The sequence below is a fragment of the Xiphias gladius genome, chromosome 24 (genome assembly GCF_016859285.1).
Source record: "Xiphias gladius isolate SHS-SW01 ecotype Sanya breed wild chromosome 24, ASM1685928v1, whole genome shotgun sequence".
Classification (NCBI taxonomy): Eukaryota; Metazoa; Chordata; class Actinopteri; order Istiophoriformes; family Xiphiidae; genus Xiphias; species Xiphias gladius.
Window position 1 is genome coordinate 8,074,279 of NC_053423.1, and position 24,899 is coordinate 8,099,177.

Here is a 24,899-nt window from a genome sequence, read left to right on the forward strand (position 1 = left end):
TTTGGCTCCCCCGCCTCCTCTCCCTGTCCCTCCTCCCTCCCTTTAATCTACCCTTCCCTGGCTTGTCACTCTCCCTCCCTCCCCTCCCCACCCCCTGGCCCCATCTTTCCACCCCTTTGCTCAGTCATCCTCAGTCAATTAGCCTCCAATCTCATCCTGCTCTCCTTCCGTCCTTCTTTCTATCCTACTTTCTTTCTCTTTCTGCCCCTTTAATTATACTGCGTAGAAGAACAATGGCAGCGGGAAGGAGGGAAGAAGGGCAGGAGAGAGGTGAGGTGTGGGAATGATGGGGCTTGAAAACACTCCATCATCTGCAGGGCAGTGTGTGACGGTACACAACGCTTGACAAAAAAAATGGGTTAGCCATGACCTAGGCAGCTGTCAGTCATCAGGAGAGAACCACAATATGGAGAAAAATCAGATGCCTTTTTTTCCATTTATCCTTTAACAACACTTCATATTGCTTTAATACATCTTACAGAGGTTTAAAATCCTTTATATCAGTGGTTCCCAACCTTTTCGTCTGACATTCCCCCACAGTCTTGTCAGATGAGTCATCAACAACACCATTCATGTTCCCAATATTTTCTTGCGACTGGATTATAAACTGTACTATATTTAGCGATATTGAATCATTTAAAAAAGTGATTATTGTTACAATGTCACTTCCATTCAGTTATTACATTATTTCATGCATTGTCAATGTTTAGGTTGCTTTGGTCGATTTGGCATGGGATACAAACTACTACCACTTCTGGCTAACTATTTTTACAATTTATGGTACTTTTAGCTAACACTAAGTTTTTCATTTAGCTAGCTAGCTAACCATTTCACACAGTTACCTTTACCTTTAGCAAACAATTTCAGCTGTTTACCCACTAATACTACTGTTTATATATTTCAGCTGTTTATTCATCACTTTTAGCCATCTATTTCAAATATATACTTTAAGCTATATTTCAACTATTATCCATTACTGTTTCAGCTGCAATACTTTTACATAACTACTTCAACCCTTTATTCAACTTTGGCTAACCATTGGAAATGTATCCATTACTTTTAGCTGACTATGTTAACTGTTTGTATAGTACTTTTTGCTAACTTTTTTAACTGTTTAGTCATTGTTTCTAGCTTAGTATTTCAACTGGGTTGCAACTACAACCCTGTGCAATTGTATTAATTTTCATTTATTATTTAAGTGCATATATTAGGTCTTTAAATGGTGACTTTTTACACAGACTTGGCATTGTTGTTTCTGAAATCAAGACACAGAGAAATCCTGCTAAACGTGAAAGTGGGATAGGAACCTAGACGCTACTTTTTAAACCTAACTTTGTCCAGAGTGGTTCAATCTGTCTTGTGTGTGTGTGTGTCAGTTTATGCAGAGGTGAGGGCAGGTACTGAGGGGTCAAGAGAGAAGTCAGCCCAGTGAGTGTCTGAACATCTGGGCTCTTCACTGGACAAGATAGCGCTGTGTGCTTTCTCTCTCTCTCACTCACACACACACACACACACACACACACACACACACACACACACACACACACTCACAGAGACAGACAGACAGACACACACACACACACACACACACACACACACACACATGTGCGCAGACACACTCAAACAAATAGTTGCTTGCAACACTTAGTGCGCGGTTCCGCTGCCACCGTGGGAAGATTGCTGGAACAGATTGCCATGGAAACACGAGACCCAGGCGCCGGTTGTTAGGAGCGATGCCTGACTGACCCAGCAGTGTGTGCATATGTGTGTGTTAAAGACGGAGGGAGGCCAAGTGGCATGCCCCCTTCCACACAATGCCCAGCTGAGCGTGTCTCTTCCTGCCTGGCAGACTGGAAGGGTGTGTTAGTTTAAACATGCTACACTGCATGAGAGCAAGATCATTGTGTATTTTTTTTTTTTGAACAAGTAGAGGTGTATATAATGATTTATTTCTCTTAATCAAAGTGTTTCTATTTCTTTGTCTCTTTTAAGATGATATGCTTTTCACCAGCCCTGTTTGTCTGTTTATCTCACTTACATTCGCTATAACTCAGCCTTGCCCGCCTGCATTTTATTATATCATACATGTAAAGTAATGAACTAACTTATAACACATGCATGTGTGTGTGTTTATAATACCCAAGTGTGAGTAATCAGTGTGACCAGCACCGGGGGGGCTTATAGTGTGGTGAGTATGAGTCAGGACAAACAGAAAAGAGAAATCCCTCTTTCTCCCACCCTCCCTTCCTCCAAACAAACCCCCCGTCCACATATCCTTTCATTACCAGTCATTCTTTAATTCAGATCTGGATCTCATTTCAGCGTCAGAAAACAGGGAAGAAAGAGTCTGAAAGAAAAGAGACATCTATGGAGTAGGCTTCAGTCTCTCCTCTGTTGTTATTTTTGTCCCCCACCCAACCTTGTTTTCAAAGATTAACTTTCTTCTCTGTATCACCAAGCTTTTTTTCTTTTTTTTCCTAAATGAAGTCACACTGGTTTCACTCATTGCTTTTGGCTGCCACCACCTCCCAGTTGTTCCAAGATGAGGCAAGTTGCATTAAAAACATGGACGAAATGGAAAGTAATTAAGAAGATGAATGAATAAATAAATAAGTTCATTATGAAAATGGTTTCATGGTGGGGATGTGTGGAGAGGCGGGGGTGATGGAGAGAAACATAAGAGAGAGAGAGCTGGCACTGGATGGTGGGATGGAATTCTGGGAGATTTCTGGCGATCTTGGTCGGCCACTTCAAGTCCTCTTCCTCCCATCCCTCCAAACCACAACAAGGCAGCGTCCCTTATTGAAATTAACAAGCTCATACTTTTACAATTTGCACACACACGCACACATGCGCAGCTCAAATATGAACGTGTGAATGCTCAGGGACATAGACACACACAAACTGATTCATACAAGCGCACACACACACACGGAGCTTCCTCACACGAATGTGGACAGTGCATGCCCACAATTTATAAGGCACAAACACTCAGCTGCAATTATTGTTTCTGATGCATGACTATTGCTATTGTTTAAGAGGCTGTGAGATGGAACCAGCTCGGCAGGATATTTTGTTTGTGACTTTTTCGTTGCATTCATGTCAAACTGAATACTGATGAGCTATGTCTCACTGCATGGTTGACTTTGATTATTTGTGCTGTGTTTTTTGGGAACAGAAAGCCAGCTTTCTGCAACATTAATTTTTGTTAAAATGTCGATACTCCAGCTTAAAAAAGACACCGAAAAGAATTTACACCAGTTGAAAGAGAAAAATAAGTTAACCTGGTGTAAACTATTAAAGATCCAAATATACAAGGAGGATTTTATTTCTCAAAAAAGTGCATAATTAAAAACAGCACTGGTGTAATGATCATATACACAAGGACCAGAGCCATTTTTAAAGCAAAACAAAAGCAAAGTAAATTTATTTGACATAAAACACATTAAGACAAGATACAAAAGAAACAATATAAAAATGTACATAAATAGGATTTAAAAATAATAAAATAAAGTAGAAGGTAAAAATAAGCTAAAATGGAATAAAGGAGGTAAAAACTATTCACATGCTTCACATCCACAAAATGTCCACTTCATTAAGAAGAGAAAAAAAGCCTTACTGCTTTGTGAAAATGGATTTTTGAGATGAAAATGGGGTTTTAGAGTTTCTGTAAGACTAGGAGAATTTTCCTGATCAATAAGGAAAAGAAAAGAATTTCAGTTTGTCTAAAAACCAAAAAAAACACCAAATATGGATATCCGTTTTATATCCGGAGAAAAACAAAAATATGCAACTACACAAAAAAAAAAACATATTAAAAGTTCTATCTCACTACAGAAGTATAGGGGGAAAAAATCACAAAAAGACACCCAAGTGTGCATCCTGGAAATCATAAAAGTTGCTCAACATCACAAATATGTTTATATCTAGTACTACTGGTACTAACCCAGCTCTGAGGAAGGCCTCTGGCTGGAAAACATCAGCCATAATATTTTAGCAAAAGCTGCACAGACACTGATTTGAACTGATTAAAAAAATTTGTGTGTTAACAAAGAGCAACAAGATGAAATCGTAGCAGGTTTATAATAATTCAAGGTCCAAATAAATATTACCAGATTGATGATATCCGAGATGACCACACGCCAGTAAAAATATGAAATGGATATTAATAAATTGCCGTGGTGTTTGTAAATATGTCTTTTAAGCGGCAAGGAATCCAAAAACAATGATCAAATGTGATCTAACAGCATTAAGCAAATGACACATTTGTCCACTGTCTAGAACCCCCGTGGAGAATATGTGAAAGGCCAAATGTGGTCAAAGGAGCTCTGCATGGTGCCCTGCTGTATGCAAGTGCTACTGACATATGCCCAAAAACTCAGTCGATTCCTTATTGGTATGAGGCCTTTATAACAGTCAGGCTGTGGCTGAACACTCAGTCGCTGGGGTCAAGATTGGATTGGCATGGGAACTGGCACCGGAGTCGCTTGGCACTGTCCAGGCTGGACTCATGAGGGAATTATCTTCCCCTCAGACACATGAGAAATGCCTGGGACCTTGTGGCACTGCTTGTCTGGCCGTCGCCGCGATTCACTCGGAATAACCTGGATATATGGGACATTCATGGCAGCGCCAGGTTGGTTCCTGCAGGGTGTTTCCAAAGAGCTGCATTGTGTTTTCATGATCTGACTGAGCTGATGTGAGGTGTGCATAAACCTGCAGAGAAATAGGGTTAGGCACAGTCAGTACATACAGTATATTTGAGATAGTTGCTGCTGTGATTTGAGGTGTCAAGAGGTAAGGAGAGCTGCAGTGATGGGTCATGCCTGCTGTCAGGGAGTGAGAGACATAGAGAGAGAGCAGAGAGAGAGAGAGACAGAGAGCGAGTCCTCCCTCCTCATCCGGCTCCCCTACGCAAAGATAAATAAAGAGGCTAAAAGCCGAAGAGAAGAAGCAGAAAGGAGCTTTTGTGGTTTCCGAGTGGGGTCCCTTTCATAGCGGTTCCCACAGCACTGGGCCTGTGATGACATTCACCATGTTTCACACACACACACACACACACACACACACACACACACACACACACACACACACCCACACACACACACACCCACACACACACACGCACACACACGCATGCTGATGGGCCCTGTGACTGCGGTGACTTTCGCTGGTGCCGGGCCCCAGACGGGACGGCGAGGGCCCCGAGAGCCACAGGCAGCCATTGTGCTGTCGCCGCGGAAACCAGCCTCTTTATGTCAGACATGTTTTTCTGTTTGTTTTCTTTTTTATGTCTTTAATGTGGGCATGGGGGAATGTTTCTCCTCTCATCTCCCCCCTCCCTCCACAGTGCTCCGCATTATTTCCCCCCAATACCCATCTTCCTCCTCCTCCCACCAATCCATCCACATTCATTTCTCCCCTTTTCCTCCCTCCCTCCTCTTCCACTCCCTTCCTCCTCGTCCACTCCCTTCCTCCCTTATGTTGACTCCCCCCTTTTCCCCCTGGAGATCGTCATTTGTAAAGCTCTTTGCTTAGACAGCCCATATCTTTGTCGTGGTGCTGTGGCCTCCCTCTCACTCAGCTCCTTTTTATCTGTACTTCATGAGGTTTTGGCACAAACTGGTACTTTTTCTTCCTGCACTGAAAAAAAAACCCAACAAAACAATGAACACATCTCTAAAACAACAAAACCTATCCCTAAAAGAATTTTGCCTTTCCCACGCTAAGCCAATTTTCTTCACAAGATTAAACAAACTGCCAATAACAAAATCAGAGTCCTCCAATGAGAAAAACAAACCTTAAAAAGCCAACTGTTACTATTTTTAAGTACTTGAAGAATGTTGCTTGGTGCCATGACTCAAAGGCACGCCGGCCCTCGTCCGTAATCAGTTCATTCTGACTGCGCTCCTCCACCACATCACACACAGGACACAATCTTTTATGAGCCGCAGAGAAAGACGAGGAGAAGAAGGGGAAAGTGAAAAATGAAAGAGTTCAGGGCTAATCCACTCTGTCCCCTCAGCCATGCATGCAACTGTGCCTGATTTGATGACCAGGGGTTTTAAGACCCAGCTAATATTAGCCACTGTAAAACGAGTTTTGCTCAAGTGGACTGTCATTCAAGTTTATGGGGGAGACTAATTTTTACTGCATGGAGTCATGTGATGCTTAATTCCCCTATCAGCTTCCTATTTTTGTCAGTGACTAGACAAAATGCGTACAGTGTAGACACTTGCAATTCTGAACGGAAAGTAAACTGTACATAACGAGGATTTATTGAAAACAGGGAACATACACATCTGTTTCTTGGTGTGCTTGAAATTCAGAGATTTGGATAAATTGAATTCCAGATTGGTACAGAGGAGCTCTCACAGAGTCATAAACCCAGGAGATGGTGCTCCATCCCTGTTTTACTCTGCCCCGAACGCCCCAGGCTGCGGCTCTCTGACACCCTCTCACTTTCCCAAATCCCTCTTATAACTTTACACCTCAGATTACAGCCTTATCAGGGAGGCATCCTGCCAGCACCTCGTTCTGATGGCAGCTCGGAGGAGCAGGCGTAAGCCCTTAAAAACCAGCATAAAAACTTGCCGCCACCACACTGTTGGGTAATTTTTAGTGTTCCCAGAAGGGGATTACAGTGAGTGTGCAGTTAAAGAAAAGAAGACTTTCACAGATGAGGGTAATGACGAACATTTTCATCTCCTGAAAGAGTTGGTGCCCCTTTTATTGGTTCTGACAGTGGCTTTAATTATTAAAAATGAGAAGAAAAAACTGAAATATGGAATGCTCTGATCACTGAACGTGGATTCTGTCGGAATGCTTTTTTTTTTTTTTTTTTTTCTAACTGATGCAAAACTGTGTTGTTCAGTAAAAGTAATGCGCTGGACCAGTTTAGCTGATCTATAAACTTGGAGTGGAAAAGTGATATGGCCCCATCTTGAATAGATATACCACAGTGGTTCCCAAGCTTTTTTGTCTGATGTGCAACAGCCCTCTCAGATGAAAGCAAGCACCCCGTCATCAACACCACCTGTCATGTTCCAAATATGTTCTTATGATCGGATCATGAACTCTATCTCATTTGACACTAATTAAAAGGGGATAATGTTACAACATGTTTGTCATACAATCTAATCGGCAATGTTTAGGTTACTGGTCAAGTTTGCCGTTATGCTACTACCAGTTGAAGTGGCCAACCTGGATGTCTGTACAATTTACCCTTAACTGCTCCACTACTACCTCTGAGTTGGACATTTATTCATTCCTTTTAGCTAACATTTTCAACTATTCAGTACTTTAAGACAACTAGTCCAACAGTTTATTCATTGCTTTTAACCAACCATTCCAAATGCTTACTTTTAGCTCACTGTTATAATTGTTTATTCAGAACACTGAGCTAACATTTTTAACTTTATTTATTACTTTTAGCTAACTAGTTCAACTTTTTAATCATCACTTTTAGCTTGCTACTTTAGCAGTTTTATTGTTACTTTTAGCTAATTATTTGTTTATTGATTATTTTAAGCAATCTATTTTTATGTCTCTGATCACTTGCTAACTAGTTTTCACACACTCAGCTGGACCTGTGGTGTTAATGTGTTACCACTGACTTTCATGACAGCTCACTGGTCATTGTAAATTTTTTACTAAAGATTGTAATCCTTTTTGACTGTATATTTTCCTCTTTAACACAAGGATGGGTATCTAGCTCTTAAATACAGTCAGAAGTGGTTGAGTTTAGTTGATTTAATTAGTTGAGTTTTTCTCGTACCTGCCGGCAGATGAAGGAGTACCCCTAAGGTACAAGTACAATATATCAGGTACAAGTAAGCAACAAGTCCTCCAATCAGAGGGCCAATATAGGCTGCTTGTCCCTACCCTCTGAGGTGACCGATAGGAGCGTCTCATGAAATAGTGCCCCTATGGCGGCAGGTGTACTGGACATTCCCTGTCATGGTTACAATAATAAACACGTGGTTCAGCTTTTGGTCAGGTTTAGGCACAAAAACAACTTCGTTAGATTTGGGGAAAGATCATGGTTTGGGTTAAAATAAGTACTTCATTAATGTTACAGAACCTTGTTTGAACGGTCATGGTCAAAAGAAACAATGATGACTATTGATTTCAAATGGGAAACGAACACCTGTGTCCCATGACAACAGGACAAAGTCCTGACCTCCTGCCTATGTGGACTTTGTCGCTCTTTATGCAATGTCTCCTGACTTCCTCCTTTAATCCCATAATAATTACTAACACCGCAGGAGGTCGCCTAACAATGAAACGTAACTATGGGTCATAATAAAGTGCTTGTTCAGATGACGTATAGGGTCGCTTTTTTTTTACGGGGGGGACAGTCTCCAAATAAGATATATCAGATCATATATATGATGCTAATAGTGCTTGTTGACTGTCTCTACTTTGTACATTTTTGAAAAATATAAATGCAATGCTGTCTGTTTCGGCTGACAGCCAGAAGGATTTTATGTGTGCGCGGCAGAATAGGTCCAGATGTGGAAGTAATATCTGACAGTTGTGCTTTATGTGGGCCGGACCTCGGTGAAGGAACCAGGCATATACTGAGCCAGCAGAAACATAAATATGTGGCCCGAATTTTTGCCAGAATAATTTTGCTATCTGGGACATAGATATATAAATGCAGACAGACATGAATATGTGCATCCAGAATCCTACATGCGACAGATGATCATGCAAAACCGGGTTGCTGAAAGGCACATTGTGTAGTAAGCTAATTCTATACACTCTGAACGTAGCTCCGGCACAAACACACGCTGTCATTCTCAGACATGAAAACGTCCTTGAGGACAACGCTGGTGGACGACTAGCAAACTGTATATAGTACAGGAGGCTTTGATCTTTTTACTGGCTGTGGCAAAGACAGCCAGCCGGCACTGAGGCCCTGCGCTACCGGAAGCTTGTGGTCTGTGACGGCTCCATTTACTACTCTGTTCTGTTGCTAAATATACAATAATAAAAAGGCCGGCGGATTTTTTTCAATCTGTGATACATTTTCTCTCCAGTAAAGGCAGAAAGGACTCAGCCAGAGACAGACGTCTCCAGATCACTGAAGAACCTTAAGTGATAATTACAGAGACAGATAGACAGAAAGAGAGAGACGAGGTCTCCCCTCTTCCTTTTCTCTTTTTCTTCCTCAGCCACCACAGAAGAAAGTGGCGTCTTCAAACTGAAGAGGGGCGCCCACTGTATTAGACTCCCGATGATTGGCTATGATTGCATTATCTGATCCCATGAGGGATTAAAGGACAGCAACACACACACGCACACACACACGCACACACACACACACACACACTCACTCTCACCACACGCCTGTATTTCATTGCTCAATGATCACTGCCTCCTCAGAATTCAAACATTGCGTTTTTTCCTCAGAAATCAAACATAGCTTTTTTAAAAACATCTTTAAACATGTAGCCATAAAAGAAAATATGATTCAAATTCAAAAATTGTCTTTATCTTTTTCAAGTCAGTTTCTGAAACACATAAGCATGCACACACACTTATACACACTCATACTCCCTTATGTACTCGACTTCACCACCAGTCCACCGCACTCCTCTCAAAGCTCTTTGATCCCCGGTCGAGGGTCCTCTCCGCGGTGCCTCTGTCTGAATTCCAGAGATTCTGGGATAATTCAAACGTTTCACGGCACATACTTGGTCCCCCCAGGAGACAGCGGCGAAGATGGAAAATGCCACCACGGTCCCCGGCTTTCTCTCCCTCCATTGTCCCTACTCTTTAATCAGGCCCTCTCTGTGGCTCGCACTGCCACCGTGGTGTGTTGTCTCAGCCTGGGAAAATGCCGGCCTAAGTGGCTGTTATGTGCTGAGGCGCAGACCACAGGGACCCAGAGGGGTGCTGCTGGAGCCCTCTGTGCCAGCCGTGGGTCTCAGCGTGGCTAACACACACAATGATTGAGGTCCCAAATCTGGATGTAGCCTTACATAATAGCCAATGCTACATCTATTTAGAAAGAGCTCCGATCAGTAAATCATGCCTCATCATAATCATAGGCATAAGCCAAAACCAATGATAAATCATGAATATTATTTGTATCTAAGAAGTTGCTGGGTGTAAACCAGCATTAAACTGCCACACAGATAGGGCATTATTGCTGAAACTCCAGTTTGATTACTTGGCTGTTAAAGGTCTGTGGAGAGGGAGTTTCCTGCCCTTATGTCAACACATGACCAAAACAAAGGCCTTGTGTTTCCCTGAGTCAGAGCAAGAAGAAGGTCAGGAACCAGCGCTACCTCAGAGTTGAACCCAATTCAGCGTTGTTTTGGGTAAAGACTCGTGTTAGCGCTGGGCAGCTGGGTCAACCGACGGTTGGCCTGCCTTCAGCCGGACACAGCGCTCCATCAGGTCAAGTTTACGAGGACTGAGTCAAACTGTGCCAGATTATACTAGTTTATATTTAGTGCTTATAAGCTTGAACTGAGTTTTTATGAGGTGCCATAAATTTCATTTTCAAAAGAGGGTGAGTATGGAGGCTCATGTACGCCTATACTCTGTGGTTTTCTTCAGGCCACCACGGAGCCTTTGTGTTTGCCCTGTTTGCCATGGGAAAATATCTGAAACAAATAAGTCCCTTGGTCGGCACCCATCAGTGTAAAAACACTTCTAAGAGCTGTGCTGAAAGGGTGTGGCGCAGAGCTTAAGGAACTACTTGTTTACTCTTGCAATGTCCAAAAATTTGAAAGGATCTATTTTCTCTCCGAGATGGAAGGCAAATAAACAAGTATTCTTTAGTAGACGTTGTGGGCAGGCGCGAGCCTCTTGTGGTTGTGCAGCGAAATGCCGGACTTGGTATGAGCAGGAATGCAACACTTTGAGGTTCTTCCCCCAACACATCATCAACATCAGCATCATTGTCATCATCACTACTGATGATCTTTTGCAATGGAGAAAGGCAGACATACCGTAACTCAAACTTCATTCTAGTTAAAACAAGAGTATGTAATATTTAAATGTACAAGAAATAAAGTCTTTCTCAGAAAAAACAAAAGACAGATTTCCAAGCAATAAAAATTGTGTACCTGAACAACAAGGTGTGAACCAAGGTTTACCACAACAAACATGTCGATGGAAATGGAAGAGAAACCACATCCCCGAGCGTGGTGTGGTACAACCAAGAAGAAAAGAGTAAGACTGGTAGAGGGTCAACAGGCCAAAAAAGAAGGTGACAAAAAGTGGAGCAAGACAAGAATAGCTTTTGGTCCAACAATAACAGGATGGAGAAAGGGGAAGCAGACAACTGGGTTTCCGAACAGAGTTGGAGATCAGGGGCGTCATAGTGGGGAGAATGGTGCAACTAAGTTACCAGGGCCCCAACATGGGGGAGGCCCCCCTGACAAAACCTGGAATTAAAACATTGTTTCTCTCTGTAATTTCTTGTATTGTATTTCTCGTATCCAAAACATTATCAGAGCTTCTGAGCTTTTAACTTGACTATCTGTATCAAGATCAGTCAGTCAGTTTGAGAGTGATAGCAGGTGTTCAGTTTTAATTCTCAGGCTACCTATTTCATATATCTATGGATTGTGTCTTTAGGTTTCTATTCTTCCTCTGTGTTTCAACAGACTTGGCTAGCTTTAGCTGGAAACTAATTCCCCTTAATTCTGAAAACACAACATGATTCCAGTGAAGTTCTATATGATTTTTTATGTTATGAAATACAGTGTAGGGGCCAGAGTAAGATGGCCTTCTATCTTTGTCTATGCCCAGGGTATAATGAAGACCTAAAACCTATTAGTTTATTATTGTATTATTAATATAGTAATATTACAAAAACTCACAGTGAAAGCTTCACACAGTAATTACAGTATGTTGAGAAAAGAGGCTGAAATATACTGAGTTTTTAGATTTAGATTTAGTTTTAAATTTAATGTCCTAATGTTAGAATACTACAAATATTAAACTAATGTTGGCGAAAGCATGCGTAACACTAAGTTACACAAACTAACTCATGGTCTAGCATGGCTGGGTTTATTTCTATCGTAATGTTACTACTAATAGTAGCCGCATTTATTGCCAGACACATCCCAATTGCTTTCTATCATTTATCAATCCCTCTGATGATTTATGTAATTCATTTATATGGTCATTCGTTAGCTCGTCAACTTGTCCGCGTGTAACCTGGATGGTAATTAACAGAGCCAAGCTCCAGACTACCCTTCCCGGTTGCTACCTAAGTGTACGCAGTCAGCGTAAAGCCAACTTTGACTTCGAGCCGAGCAGAATTTAATGCACCGGCATCCTGTAGTTACAACTTGAGGTTGCAGGGGCCGCTGTTGCTGCTGCTCAGCAAAAGTTACATAGTCTTGCTTTAAAGGGAAGAAAAAAAATTACTGTCAAAAAGATATAATTGCCTTCATGTATCTATAATATAAGGAGGGTAAATAAAATCATAAACTGCTAATTGATAAAACATTTTGATTTGAAGTGGGAAAAAAATGTCAGGTGAGACAAGTGATATAATTTTAGGAAATCTGCTTAATATGTCTTTGTATCACATCTTGAATTAATGCAGTATTTTATATTTCTCTACTCTAAATATTTCCATTGAATCTCTCCTCTAATTCTAATATCTTCTAAATTCACCTGTCTCTATGGGGACAATGTCATTTCTGTTAGGTCCAGCTGCAGACCTGTCAGTATGGTTTCGATTGAAGGTTATTTTGGAGTTTCATTGGTAAATCTTTGTCCCACTTTGAGGGATGTACAGTGGGATTACAGCACAGCAGTTCGACTGCTCTCAGCCACCTGCAAATAGCACTTGTATGACTTTGGTATATTAAATTGTAATTTTTGTTTTGTTGATGAAAGTTGAGTGGAACATTGTCTAAAATAATGTCTCACATCAGGTATGTGATGCACAGTGGTTAAACTCTCTTTTAATTTGATTAATTTGTGTCAGTGTCTTGCAGCTACCAACTAAGATACAACCACCCCAGGGGACAAGAGTACCCATAGGAGTATGAGACAAGTACAACCACACTATACTGCAGCAGATGAAGGCTGGCATTATGACATTTAGTTAATATTGAACACTTCATGAACTTGAAGTCTATATTAAAATTTGTTTAAAACTTAAAAGAACTAATCAATCAATGTGGTGTACGATTAATAATTGCACACACAGCAGTGTTATTCCATGCTTTAAGACACTCATGGATCAAGCACAAGAAATCGAGTGGAGAGTAATAATCAAATTCAATCAGGATGGTGGGCAGTAACTTACCAGAGTGATCGACAAAGAGATTGGTGGAATCAAATATGCTAGGTTTATGAACAACAAACAAGTGTTGATACAGCCATCCGACAACAGCAGTAAAAGATACTCAGAATGTCGTTACTAAAGAGGGAAAGGATGAAGGCTCATATTCCTGGAGCAATGGCAAAGTTGAGAGCAGTAATCTCAGGAGTGCCATTGAGAATGTCTATGGAAGATGTTAAAAATGAGTTTCAAGGAGGCAAAGTAATTGATGCCACAAGGCTTAAGAGTAAAAGGGGTGGCTCACTGAAGCCATAGCAGTTGAATTTGAGAAAACCCTCCCTAAAGCAGAGCAGTTGGGCTACATGAACGCGGCGTGAGGGATACATTCCTAAACCACTCAGGTGTAATGCTTGCCACAGAATGGGGCAGACAGCACAGCGGTGGTGGGAAGCTAAGGTGTGCGAGTTGAGGAGGCCAACGTGAGTATGGAAAATGCGAATAGGATGCCAGGGTAAAATGTTGTAACTGCGGAGGCAAGCACAGTGCTGCCTTTGGAGGCTGTGTAGTGCAGAGAGAAGGCAGAGAAGTCCAGAGAGTTAAGATAATGAGCAAAGGTTAATACGCAGAAGCACTGAGGAAAGTGAGGGGGGCAGGAACAAAAAACAGGAATTCTAGTGAGACCGCCCAAAGAAATGCAGTACAAAGTGACACTAACACCCAGTACATTGGTTGCATATAGTTTGGTGATTGCCTGCAAATGGTATGTCAAGAATGATACAACCACAGGAAGTGATCATTTCCCACACAATTCAAGTAGCATATTCTAAATGCTGCAACTCTAAGTATACCCAAAAGAAAGTAATTGGTGCCTTATTAGAATGAGGAGTGCAGGAGAGCTATAAAAGAACGAAAAAAGGAACTCAGAGCTTTGAGGAAATACATCATAAGAGAATGTTAGAGATTATCTAAGGAAAAGGACAGTGGCTCATAGGATAGTTAAATGTACAAAAAAAAGACGTGGAAAGAATTCTGTTCCACCATTGGCAGAAGAGTAAAGTTATGTGTCCCCGTCCGTGTGTTTAAAAAAGTGGGAAAAGGAAGTCAGTTAAAATCCTATCATTGGTTGATTGGGAGAGGCTGGCAGTGTCAGACAAAGCGAAGGCGGATATGTTAGGTAGGGCGTTTGCTGCAGTGCATCGTGGTGAGCACCTTGATAATATCCATAGACGGCAGAAAGACCGTGTGCTCAGAGAGAATATGAATGTGAGGGAGAAGAGAGAGGATGATAGGTCAACTCTGGAGGGATGTGGACTGTACAGTGTCAGAGCTCAAACAACACACGTGTTGCTCTTGTTGGTTGCTTTGCTTTCACCTTCTGTCCAGTTCATCCCAAACCAGCTCCATGGGGTTTAGGTCTGGAGACTGTGCTGGTCTTCATCATGTGAAGCCACCATCTCCTCCTTTTCTTCTAATGTTTTAGGTCATTATCTTGCCGTAGGATGAACCCCTGACCAACCACCGTCTTCCTTTTGTTACTTGCCTTTTCCTCACCATTCTGATAGCAACATACAGTTCTACTTCCTGCAGTACAGTATTGTCCCAATAAAGCATCAGAGGGTGTAGTAACACAGTTTTTTTCCAACTCTGCCTTTGTACAGACAACTTTATAGGGCGATTATGAGGTTAACAGTAGATTATGGATGCATACTATATGGCGCAACAGCAAAGACATCATTGGAAAAAGTGGATAGACCACCGTATAAAGCACTACAATTATGTATAGGAGCTATTAAGTCAACCCCCGATAATAGAGTACTAATAGAGGCAGGAGAGACACCGCTGGAGTTCAGAAGAGAGAAACTTGCAATTGCATATTGGGTCAGGTTAAAAGGGAGTGGGGAAGAAAACCCTACAAAGAAGACACTACAGGACTGTTAAGAATATTCCAAGTTCCACGGGCATGGTTTCGGGGCAATAAGGGAAGAAAGAGTGAGGACATTTGGAATGGAGACCATAGAGTTCACCAGGTTCACTCCAATTAGTAGAGTACCCCCTTGGCTTTTCCCAGAAGTAAAAATAGACATGAGTATTTTGGAAAAGAAAAGAGAATGGTGAATGAATGAAGTGGGAGTTAAAACATGTACCTGAGGAATAGTTATCACAGTTATTTCAAAATCTACACAGATGGTTCCAAGAACAGACAAGAGTTTGTAGGAATTGGTGTGTATGTCCCTGAGTTTAAAATATGTATCTCCAAAAGACTGTCTGACCAGTTATCAGTATATACAGCAGAAATAGCCATCGTGGGTTACAGTGGGTTGAAGAGGCAAGACCTGATAGGGTGGTGGCATGCACTGGTTCAGTAGCTGTCCTGGAAAGCATACAGTCAACAACAACTGTCAGAGAAGATTTACCCATTGAACTTTACCATAGTTTGCTAAGACTTCACAGAGCTGGTATAATTGTATAGTTCTGTTGGGTACCAGCGCATGAGGGGTTGAAAGGGAATGAGTGTGCCGATATACTAGCAAAAAGGGCATTGCAAAAGGAAATAAAAGAACCAGTTCCACGTGGAAAGGGAGAGGGAAAAGCAGTGATTAAGAAGAGAGGAATGGTGATATGGCACAAAAGGTGGGAGAAAGACAGGAATGGAAGTGGGTATCACAAAATACAAAAGTTGGTAATAACAAAGATTTATTAAAAAAGGAACAGAAGGGAGAAAATCATCATAACAACACTCAGATTGGATCAAACAGGATTAAATGGCACTTTGTACAGGGTAGAAATGAACAGTGGAAATCTGGTAGCTGTGGAGTTTGAGAAAACACTGAACATACTGTATATTGCATTGTACCATGTATGTAGTGGGAAAAAAAGGTTACATGAAAAAGTCTGAGAGGCAGGACGTGATTGGGATCTGATGAGGATGTTGGGAACAGAAGGAGAGGGAAAGGGGGTAAAAGTCACCAGGAAGGCTCTCTTTGCTGTCATAAGTGACACAAAGTTGTTGGGTACAATTTAAGAAACTGTGAAAAATGGCATGATGTTACACACGATTGTACAGTAGGTGGCGATATGCACCAAAGTTGTTTGCGGTTTCTCCGGTAAATCGAGAGGTGAAGAAGAAGCAGAACGAAAGCGGAAGTTGCTGGCTAACATAAACACGGGACAATGAGCCTTGCTAATCTCCATTTTTGTGTTATAATAAAGGTTTTGTGACGTTCAGACGCATATTTAGACAGGTGAGGCCACAAGATGTCCTTTTATCTCACTGTGTGTCGACATTCTTCGCCAAGTGCTTTCTGTGTAGTTAGTCAGCTGTTTTCGGTATCTAACAAACGCTAGCTGCTCGCCGCTAGCAACACAAGCTAGCATGTAAGCAAACACAAAGTAGGGCTATTTGTTGCTTCCTCTTTTTTTTTTCTCTGTCAAACAAATGCTTATTTGTCTGGAAGTTTGTTTGTGTACGACTCAGCAACCTAAAAGACAACAAGTCTTTTATGGTATTAAACGTTGCCTCACTGCACAACCCTAATACGTATTAGCAAAGTTGACTCATTGGTTAAGGTTTCCTTCCCTCCCTGCGGCCCATTTTGACTTAGAAGTGTAAGTATTATATTTGTGTACTCGGTTGCCTCCTAAAAAAGAAAATTGGAGTCAAGTGTCACACAATCATAATGTGTAGTTAATTTTAAATAAAAGGTTTGTGGTTTATACAACCAAAAAGTTTACCTGTTGCTGTTCCTTGTTCAAAGTGACACACCCCTCTCTTTCCTCTCTCTGGCAGGGTTCACTGAGGTGTAGACATGGATGTGCCCTGCTACCTGCCCAAACTGCTGTTTGAGCTCAATGAGCAGCGTAAGCGGGACTTCTTCTGTGACTGCAGCATCCTTGTTGAGGGTCGTGTCTTCAAGGCCCATCGTAATGTGTTGTTCGCAGGGAGTGGCTACTTCCGGGCTCTTCTTGTTCACTATCTGCAGGTGAGCTGAAGCTGATATCAGTGCGTCCCAGTGTTTCATTTTCTTCAGTAGCGAGAAACAAGTGTTGTGCATGACTTCTTAGAAATAAATGTGACGAACTGGCTTAAATAATATATACTGTTTTGTGTTTTATTAACTAAATTATTAAATAAATAAATAACATTCTATTGAAGCAGCTAAGAAGAATATAAAAAATATGCAATGTCAAATAAATCAACACCTGATTTTGTCTCTAATATATCAGGATAGTGGCCAACGCTACAGCACAGCATCACTGGACATTGTAACAGCTGATGCTTTCTCAATTATCCTGGACTTCCTCTACTCTGGCCGCTTGGCCCTAAACAGAAGCAATGTCATTGAGGTGATGTCAGCAGCCAGCTACCTTCAGATGACTGACCTAGTGAACTTCTGTAAAGGATACATCCGCTCATCTTTGGAAATATGCAACAAGGAGAAGGAGAGGAGCACAGAGAAGGAGGACCAGGTACATGATGGAGGGATGGGTCCTGCAGACAGCGGCACTCCAGCCGTGGCAATTTCCAGTGGTGCGGGGGCTGCAGAGCCTCATTCACATGTTGCAGAGGCAGATAGAGGGTCAGGTTTAGGTCCGGAGTCTGTGACTTCGGCAAGAACCCCTTTGTCTATCCCTGTTGCAACCCCTCCAGGGACCAGCAGGGACATGGACAGCGACTACCATTCCAGGGAAGGGTTTGCATCTGGGACTGAAGGACAGAAGGGGCACATGGATCAGACAAACCTCTCATCCTCCTCATCCTCTGCTTTGACCCCAGAGTTAGTGAACCCCAAGATAGAGTACGACCCTGATGAGGAGCTTATGGAGTCCCCTGACACCAAAGACCTTGCCTCGTATCCTGGTCCCTCTCTGCATAATCCTCATCATAGTAGGCTACTTCCCCCAAGTCCCTCTCCCTCCAACGAGCGCTCGCCAATAGGATACAACCCGTCCTTTAATGCGAGGCAGCTTATGGAGATGCTGGCTAGAGGTGAAGGCCCCAGTCCTCTGGGGGACAGAGTGGGGCAGCGCTTTACCCAAGGACTAGGTAGCAGCACAGGAGGAGGCCGAATGGATGAAAGTTTAGGGTTTGTGGGATCATCTATCATGGAGATCCAGTCTGACTGGCTTGGAGAGGACACAGGTAATTAACAAGATCAGATGATAAATGTTCTAGTGTGACATATTTCCAAACATTTTGAAAGTATTAAAATTCAAAAAATTCTCACGCCGGAAAACAAGTATGAAGTGTTGTCTTAATGATGTAGAATTGAACTTTTGGCCTCTCTCTCCCCCTGCAGGCGATGGCTTGGTAGTGCCAGTGAAACTCCACAAGTGCCCATTCTGCCCGTACACTGCCAAGCAGAAGGGCATCATGAAGAGACACATTCGTTGTCACACGGGAGAGAGGCCCTTCCCCTGTCCCATGTGTGGAAAGAGGTTCACGAGACAGGAGCATCTTCGCAGCCATGCCCTCAGTGTGAGAACTCAGTGCAGCTGTGACTGCCAAAAAAATCAGAAAAAATATTTTGCATTATCTAACTTGGTTTTGATATGTAGGTTTTTAAGTCTAAATTACAAGTGGTGTTAAAATGTGAGAGATTATTACTCTTTTTGTTATTTCTGAGGAAGGTAAGAATTATGAAACTGTTTTCCATATGTGAATGTTTGAAGAAGAGCAGGACATTCATGGATAAGATTAATTATGCATCGTGAATCCACCCTTATTATTTAAAGGTTTAAAAAAACCAAGCTTGCTTCATGTATAGGGCATATAGTAGTAAAGACTGATCTTGTTGCTAACATATCTGTTGTTTAACAACAAATACAGAAAATGAATTCACTTGTTAAAGGTTTAAAATGTAATTGTTCTTCATTATTGGTCGAAAAGAATTGTTCAGTAAACAATTGATAAATCTGATGATAAAACCACTTTAAGCCAGTAATTGCTAGCAGTTCGTTGTAAACAGTAATTATCAATCTCACTCTTTAATTTCAGTTAAATTGTTTCTTACCTTTTGCTTGTGTTTTGGGTGAAAAATGTACATAAGAGCAGTAAATCTTTTGTCTTCTATATTGTTGCTCTTAACTTATTGTTTAATAATGTAAAACTTGTTGCCCTTACGAAATGATTCACATGCTGCTCTCTTTCTCACTGTGTTGACCATTGGCAGGTCCACAGGCACTACTGGCCAGTGTCTTGTAAGAGCTGCAGGCGAACCTTCACAGGATCCAGTGTTTCACCAGGACTCAGACGCTTCGGCATCTGCGACAGCTGCAACTGCGTGACCACCACTCATGATGATTCCGCCCCTGTTCACCCTGCCAGCCAACCAGAGCCCATGGAACGTGCAGATGGGGGTACAGATTGGTCCAGTTTTATGGATGACGTGGATGAGGTGGAGGTTGGCAGAGTGGAGGACTTGGTGGAGAAACAGATGCTTGAAAGGCAGCTGGCTGTCTGCACTGATGTAGGTCACACACTGTGAATCTGTAGTCCACTGTACTCAGTAAAGAAAAAAACCACCACTTATACACTGTTCTGCCTTTCAGTTTTTAACCATGGCCAAACTGTTATTGATGTTAAATTATTACTGTAAAATGAGCTTATTTATTGATTCATTTGTAACCACAAAATGATTCCATTTGACTTTTGGAGATATTGTGCTCTTGTGATTTGCCTGACAGCAAATAGACTCAGGATTCACTGTTTTTTTTGTTTAAATCATAAATGCGGTCTTTAATTTCCTGCCCATGTCTTTGCACAGTTGATCAAATCCAAATTTGCCTGTATGTGCTGTACACAAACAGAATGTGGCTGTAGAAGATGTAGTTTTCTGGATTTTTCTGAACTATACAGAAGATGGACAAAGTGGCTTGTTACATGTTATAACAGTTTATTCCAGAATACATTTCACAGAACAAAATGAGCTTTGTGCTTATGATGGGGCCACTGTGGGTATTGCTACAATAAATGTATTGCGTAACTGTGGACATAATTGTCCTTTATCTCATTTTTGTGTATTAAGTGCTTTTTCCAGTCAGAGATTTGTGAATCTCGAGGTATGTTCACTTCCCCAGATTTGCATCAGGTGATCCACCTGCAGTACTGGGATACAAAAAGTGCTGTTTGATGCCCTCTAGTGGTTGAAACCCCACCAGTGTAAAAGGGTTATTTAGTGATTTCAAACCTGTGCCAGTAGTTACTGAATTCAGTCTTTTTCGATAAGAAAGCAACGGACTGTCTTACAAAATATATATATATATATATATATATATATATATATATATTTATATATATATATTGTAATTTCACAAAAGCCGGATGGACGTTAAAGGCATTTTATTCTATTCTGTTTCTATCATGTAGAAACTGTACCATCGAGGGGCGACTATAACACACTACGGGTTACCCTACCCACAACAGCATATAGATATACAGGCACATGTTGAATACACACAGGTAGGGTCACCTGACGCATCCGCCACGAGTAACAGCTTCTTGATCGCCACAGGACTAAAATCTTCCTAATAAGCGATCATGTTGCTTCAAATGTGACCTAAATGCATTGTTCCACTACTTAGTGTAATTCCTCTCCTGTTGATTGGACCTGGACCCACAGCGCGTTACGCACCAATCTGGACCAGTCTGGATGCCAGACCCCTGCCCTGTTGGTTCGATGAGGCGAGGATCAGGATTTTCGTCCACTGGGGGGTCTTCTCAGTCCCTGGCTTCAGCCAGCACAGTGAGTGGTGCTGGTTCTGGTGGCAGTCTGAAAAGTGCGCTGAAGCCGTTGAGTTCATCCAGAAAAACTACCCGCCTTTAAATACACGGATTTTGCGAACGAGTTTCACACAGAATTCTTCGATCCAGATAAATGGGCAGAAATAATCACAGCCTCTGGAGCCAGAGGTGGTCATCAGCTCCATCTCTTCCTGCTAGTAACACATGTTGACCTGGTGCCATAAAAATGTGCACATACCTGCTGTATTCCATTTGTATCTGAGTTGGAATTTGAGTGTAGCAGGTGCCCTTTTGTTGCCACTATTTGCTCAGCCACAGCCACACCTGCAAGATGTCTTGTATATACTGGCATTTGGCCACAGTGTCATTCTCTATACACATATAGATAATATAATATCATACCTCTGCACTCCTCCTCCCTGAAATATGTATTATTTATATTTATGTGTACATACTCTTACAGATATGTGGTATTCACATCCAAAATCCATGAAGGATTCACAAACTGGCCCTCAGCAGGCTCCTGGAACTGGAACTCAATGGATGTCGGCCCCCACTGGGACATGGTGGGAGAACTGGCTGCAGCTGTCAGGAAGAGGTAAGCAGATCAGGAGGATGCTGCATCTATGCTTTTTCAAATTTACCAGTGTTTGCATCCCTTATGACAGATTTCTAATTTCTATACGACAATATCTAACTAAAAAAAAAAAAGGAGTACAACTGCTTTGTATATTCTCTAATAATTTTCTGTCACCAGATCAGTGTGTTTCAGTCTCTACCACTCTTTGTATGAACGGTACCATCCCCTTTTCTTGTTGGATCAAGCTTTCGGATTCAAGACTCAAAATTTTGTCTCCTGTAAGACTCTTCCAGAGCTAGTGAACCTCGTGATGGCGTACAAACCTGATCTTATCTGGTCAGATGGGGACTGGGAGGCACCGGATATCTACTGGAACTCTACCCAGTTTCTGGCCTGGCTTTACAATGACAGTCCTGTCAAGGTGAGAGACATTTTGCATATATCCATTGTATTTTGATGATGCCTGGCATGATGTGGACTTATTCTTCACACTAAACCTTTCTCCTTAGAGTAGTCAAGAAGCATTTTAGAAACTGTGAGGAAATGAGAAATTTTAGTAGCACTAAATCAAAATTATGATTGAGAATAAATTATATGTGAATGGTTTATGCAGATGTGTTGGTTTACTGTTATGTATCGCTGGTGTGTGTTTCTTCAGGATGTGGTGGTTACCAATGACAGGAGGGGTAAGGGCTGCTACTGCAAACATGGAGGCTACTACAACTGTGCTGACAGGTACACACCAGGTAAACTTCCAGACCACAAGTGTGAGAAATGCCAGTCCATCGACACCCGCTCCTGGGGCTACAGAAGAGACATGACGCTAAGTGAATTCATGGACCTGCCTTCCATCATAAAGGTGAAAGGTCACCTACAACTGATGTGTATCCACTTATTTTGTGATTAGTTATATATGTACATATATACACATAAATATACATATATACATATATACACATATATACATACACACACACATTATATATAATATATCTATATATATATATATTATAAAATACACATACAAACATATAAACACACATTATATATTTATATATACATATAGTGTACTGAGTGCATGAAATGAACATTTGCTTGTGGATGTTAATGTCATAGTGCAAAATGATGTCTGACTGCAAACGAGATGTTTATCCTTCAAAATTTAAGAGCAGCTATACATTAAACATTTATAAAATGATGAAACACCATAAATATTTTCATAGGAGTGCCTTCCAGCCAAACAAACAAAAAAAAGAAAACCCTTAAACCCAGGTCCCAGAATGGGTTTCAGCAAGACGTCAGACAGAATACCGCTAATCTGGCATTGTTTCATGCCATGTCACACTGTTTTTTTATATTTTAGTTTTAGTTATTACTGGCGTCTGTCCAGTATATGGTAACGGGGTGTGGTGGCAGGGGCTGCGCAGCTGTTGTCTGCGTTTGTCACTGGAAGACATGATACATATTTGCTGATAGAAAAAGCAAGAACAGTCGAAGAAGAAATCACGACGCCAACTGAGGAGGGCGACAATAGGCCTTCGTCGAGTCTGATGGGCCAAAAAAAAAAAAAAAAACCACAGAAGAAGAACCACTATTTTTTTTTTTTTTTTTTTACGACTTTGTTTTGTTTCTAGGAGAACGCGAGTACCTCCAGTGCTCCTTCGAAATCCCCGGAGCAGCATTTCTGTCGGAAGACACGGTGACACATGGGGAAGTCGCGAGATTTAAGTGAGTTTGAGCGGGGTATGATCGTGGGAGTCCGATGCGCCGGCTGCAGCATCTCGCAAACAGTGAAGCGTTTGGGATTTTCCAAGACTGCGGTGTCTCGAGTTTACCGGGAATGGTGCGAGAAGCGGAAAACCTCCAGTCACCGGGGGTCCTGCGGGAGAAAACGCCTCGTTGACGAGAATGGTGAGAAGAGGATGGAGAGAGTGGTGGAAGCGAACAGCCAGGCTACGAGCGAGCAGATCCAGGCTCTGTACAACAGCAGCGGACCGGAGAAGCCCATCTCACTCGCAACTACCCGCAGGACCTTGAAGCGGCTGGGTTACAGCCGCAAGACCCAGCGACGGGATTCGCTGATCATGGCCGGGCTGGAGGCTTTAGCTGTGTACGCATCCTGCCCACCACCGCTTGAGACCTCCAAGGACTTTGTGTGCAAGGACGAGAGTGACGCGGACTCAAAGATTCAGTCCTCCACGGACGTAGAATGCAGCAATGAGAAATAAACCGGAACCGCGGATGTAGTAAAAGAAGTGGATACCCTGCTCCGAGAGGATGAGGATTATTTCCAAATAAAGCTGCCCCCAAGGTGCATTTCTTTGATAACTGAACAATATGTACATACAGAGTTATGTACCAACAAAACATGTAATGTACACTCACCGAGCATTTTATTAGGAACACTATACATGCACTGGGAAGGGCCTCCCTGCTGTAAGAGAGCCCCAGTTCTTCGTGGCATGGATTCCACAAGATGTTGCAAACGCTCCTTGGAGATTCTGGTCCATGTTGACATGACTGCATCACATAATTTCTGCAGATTTGTCAGATGCACATTCATGCTGCCAGTCTCCTGTTCTACCACCTCCCAAAGGTGTTCTGTTGGATTCAGATCCGGTGACTAGAGAGTCCACTGAAGTACACTGAACTTGGCAACTTTTTCTTTGTGACATGGTGCATTATCATGCTGGTGCTATCCATGAGAAGATGGTATATTGTGGCCATAAAGGGGTGCACATGGTCAACACGACACTCAGGCTGAGGCATTTAAACAATTACTGGTATTGAGGGGCCCAAAGTGTGCCAGGAAAGCATCCCCCTCACCATTACACTACCACCAGCAGCCTGGACCACTGACACAAGGCAGGTTGGGTGCATGGATTCATGCTGTTGATGCCAATTTCTTCATATATAGAACTGCCGCTCAATGGATGTCATTTTTGTTTTCCACAGCATTCTGAGTTAACTTCAGAGATCATTATGTGTGAAACTCGCAGGAGATCAACAGTTTCAGAAATACTTAAACCGGCCCTTTTGGCACTAACAGTCATGCCACGGTCAAAATCATTGAGATCACATTTTTTCCCCCATTCTGGTTTCTGATGTGAACATTGACTGAAGCGCTTGACCTGTATCTGCAAGATTTTATGCATCGCTCTGCTGCCACATGAGTGGCTGATTGGATAATTACAAGAATAGGCAGGTGTACAGGGGTTCCTAATAAAGTGCTCCGTGAGTGCATATACATATTCAGAGTATTGGAAACAAAAATGGAAAGTTAACACGACTGGAAATTTAAAACGAAAAAAAAC

The 24,899-nt window shown here is 42.1% G+C and overlaps 1 protein-coding gene and 1 pseudogene across 1 annotated transcript; both read left to right on the forward strand.

The window, feature by feature from the left end:
• Positions 1-16,376: 16,376 nt before the first annotated feature.
• zbtb8b (zinc finger and BTB domain containing 8B) lies at positions 16,377-20,248 on the forward strand. The gene is made up of 5 exons (XM_040122225.1): positions 16,377-16,506; positions 17,052-17,244; positions 17,489-18,404; positions 18,562-18,740; positions 19,435-20,248. Exons 2-5 carry the CDS (start codon positions 17,071-17,073, stop codon positions 19,747-19,749), a joined length of 1,584 nt encoding a protein of 527 aa, XP_039978159.1. The 5' UTR covers positions 16,377-16,506; positions 17,052-17,070; the 3' UTR covers positions 19,750-20,248.
• A 553-nt stretch (positions 20,249-20,801) lies between these two features.
• Positions 20,802-24,122, forward strand: LOC120786679 (annotated as a pseudogene).
• The last annotated feature ends 777 nt before the right edge of the window (positions 24,123-24,899 follow it).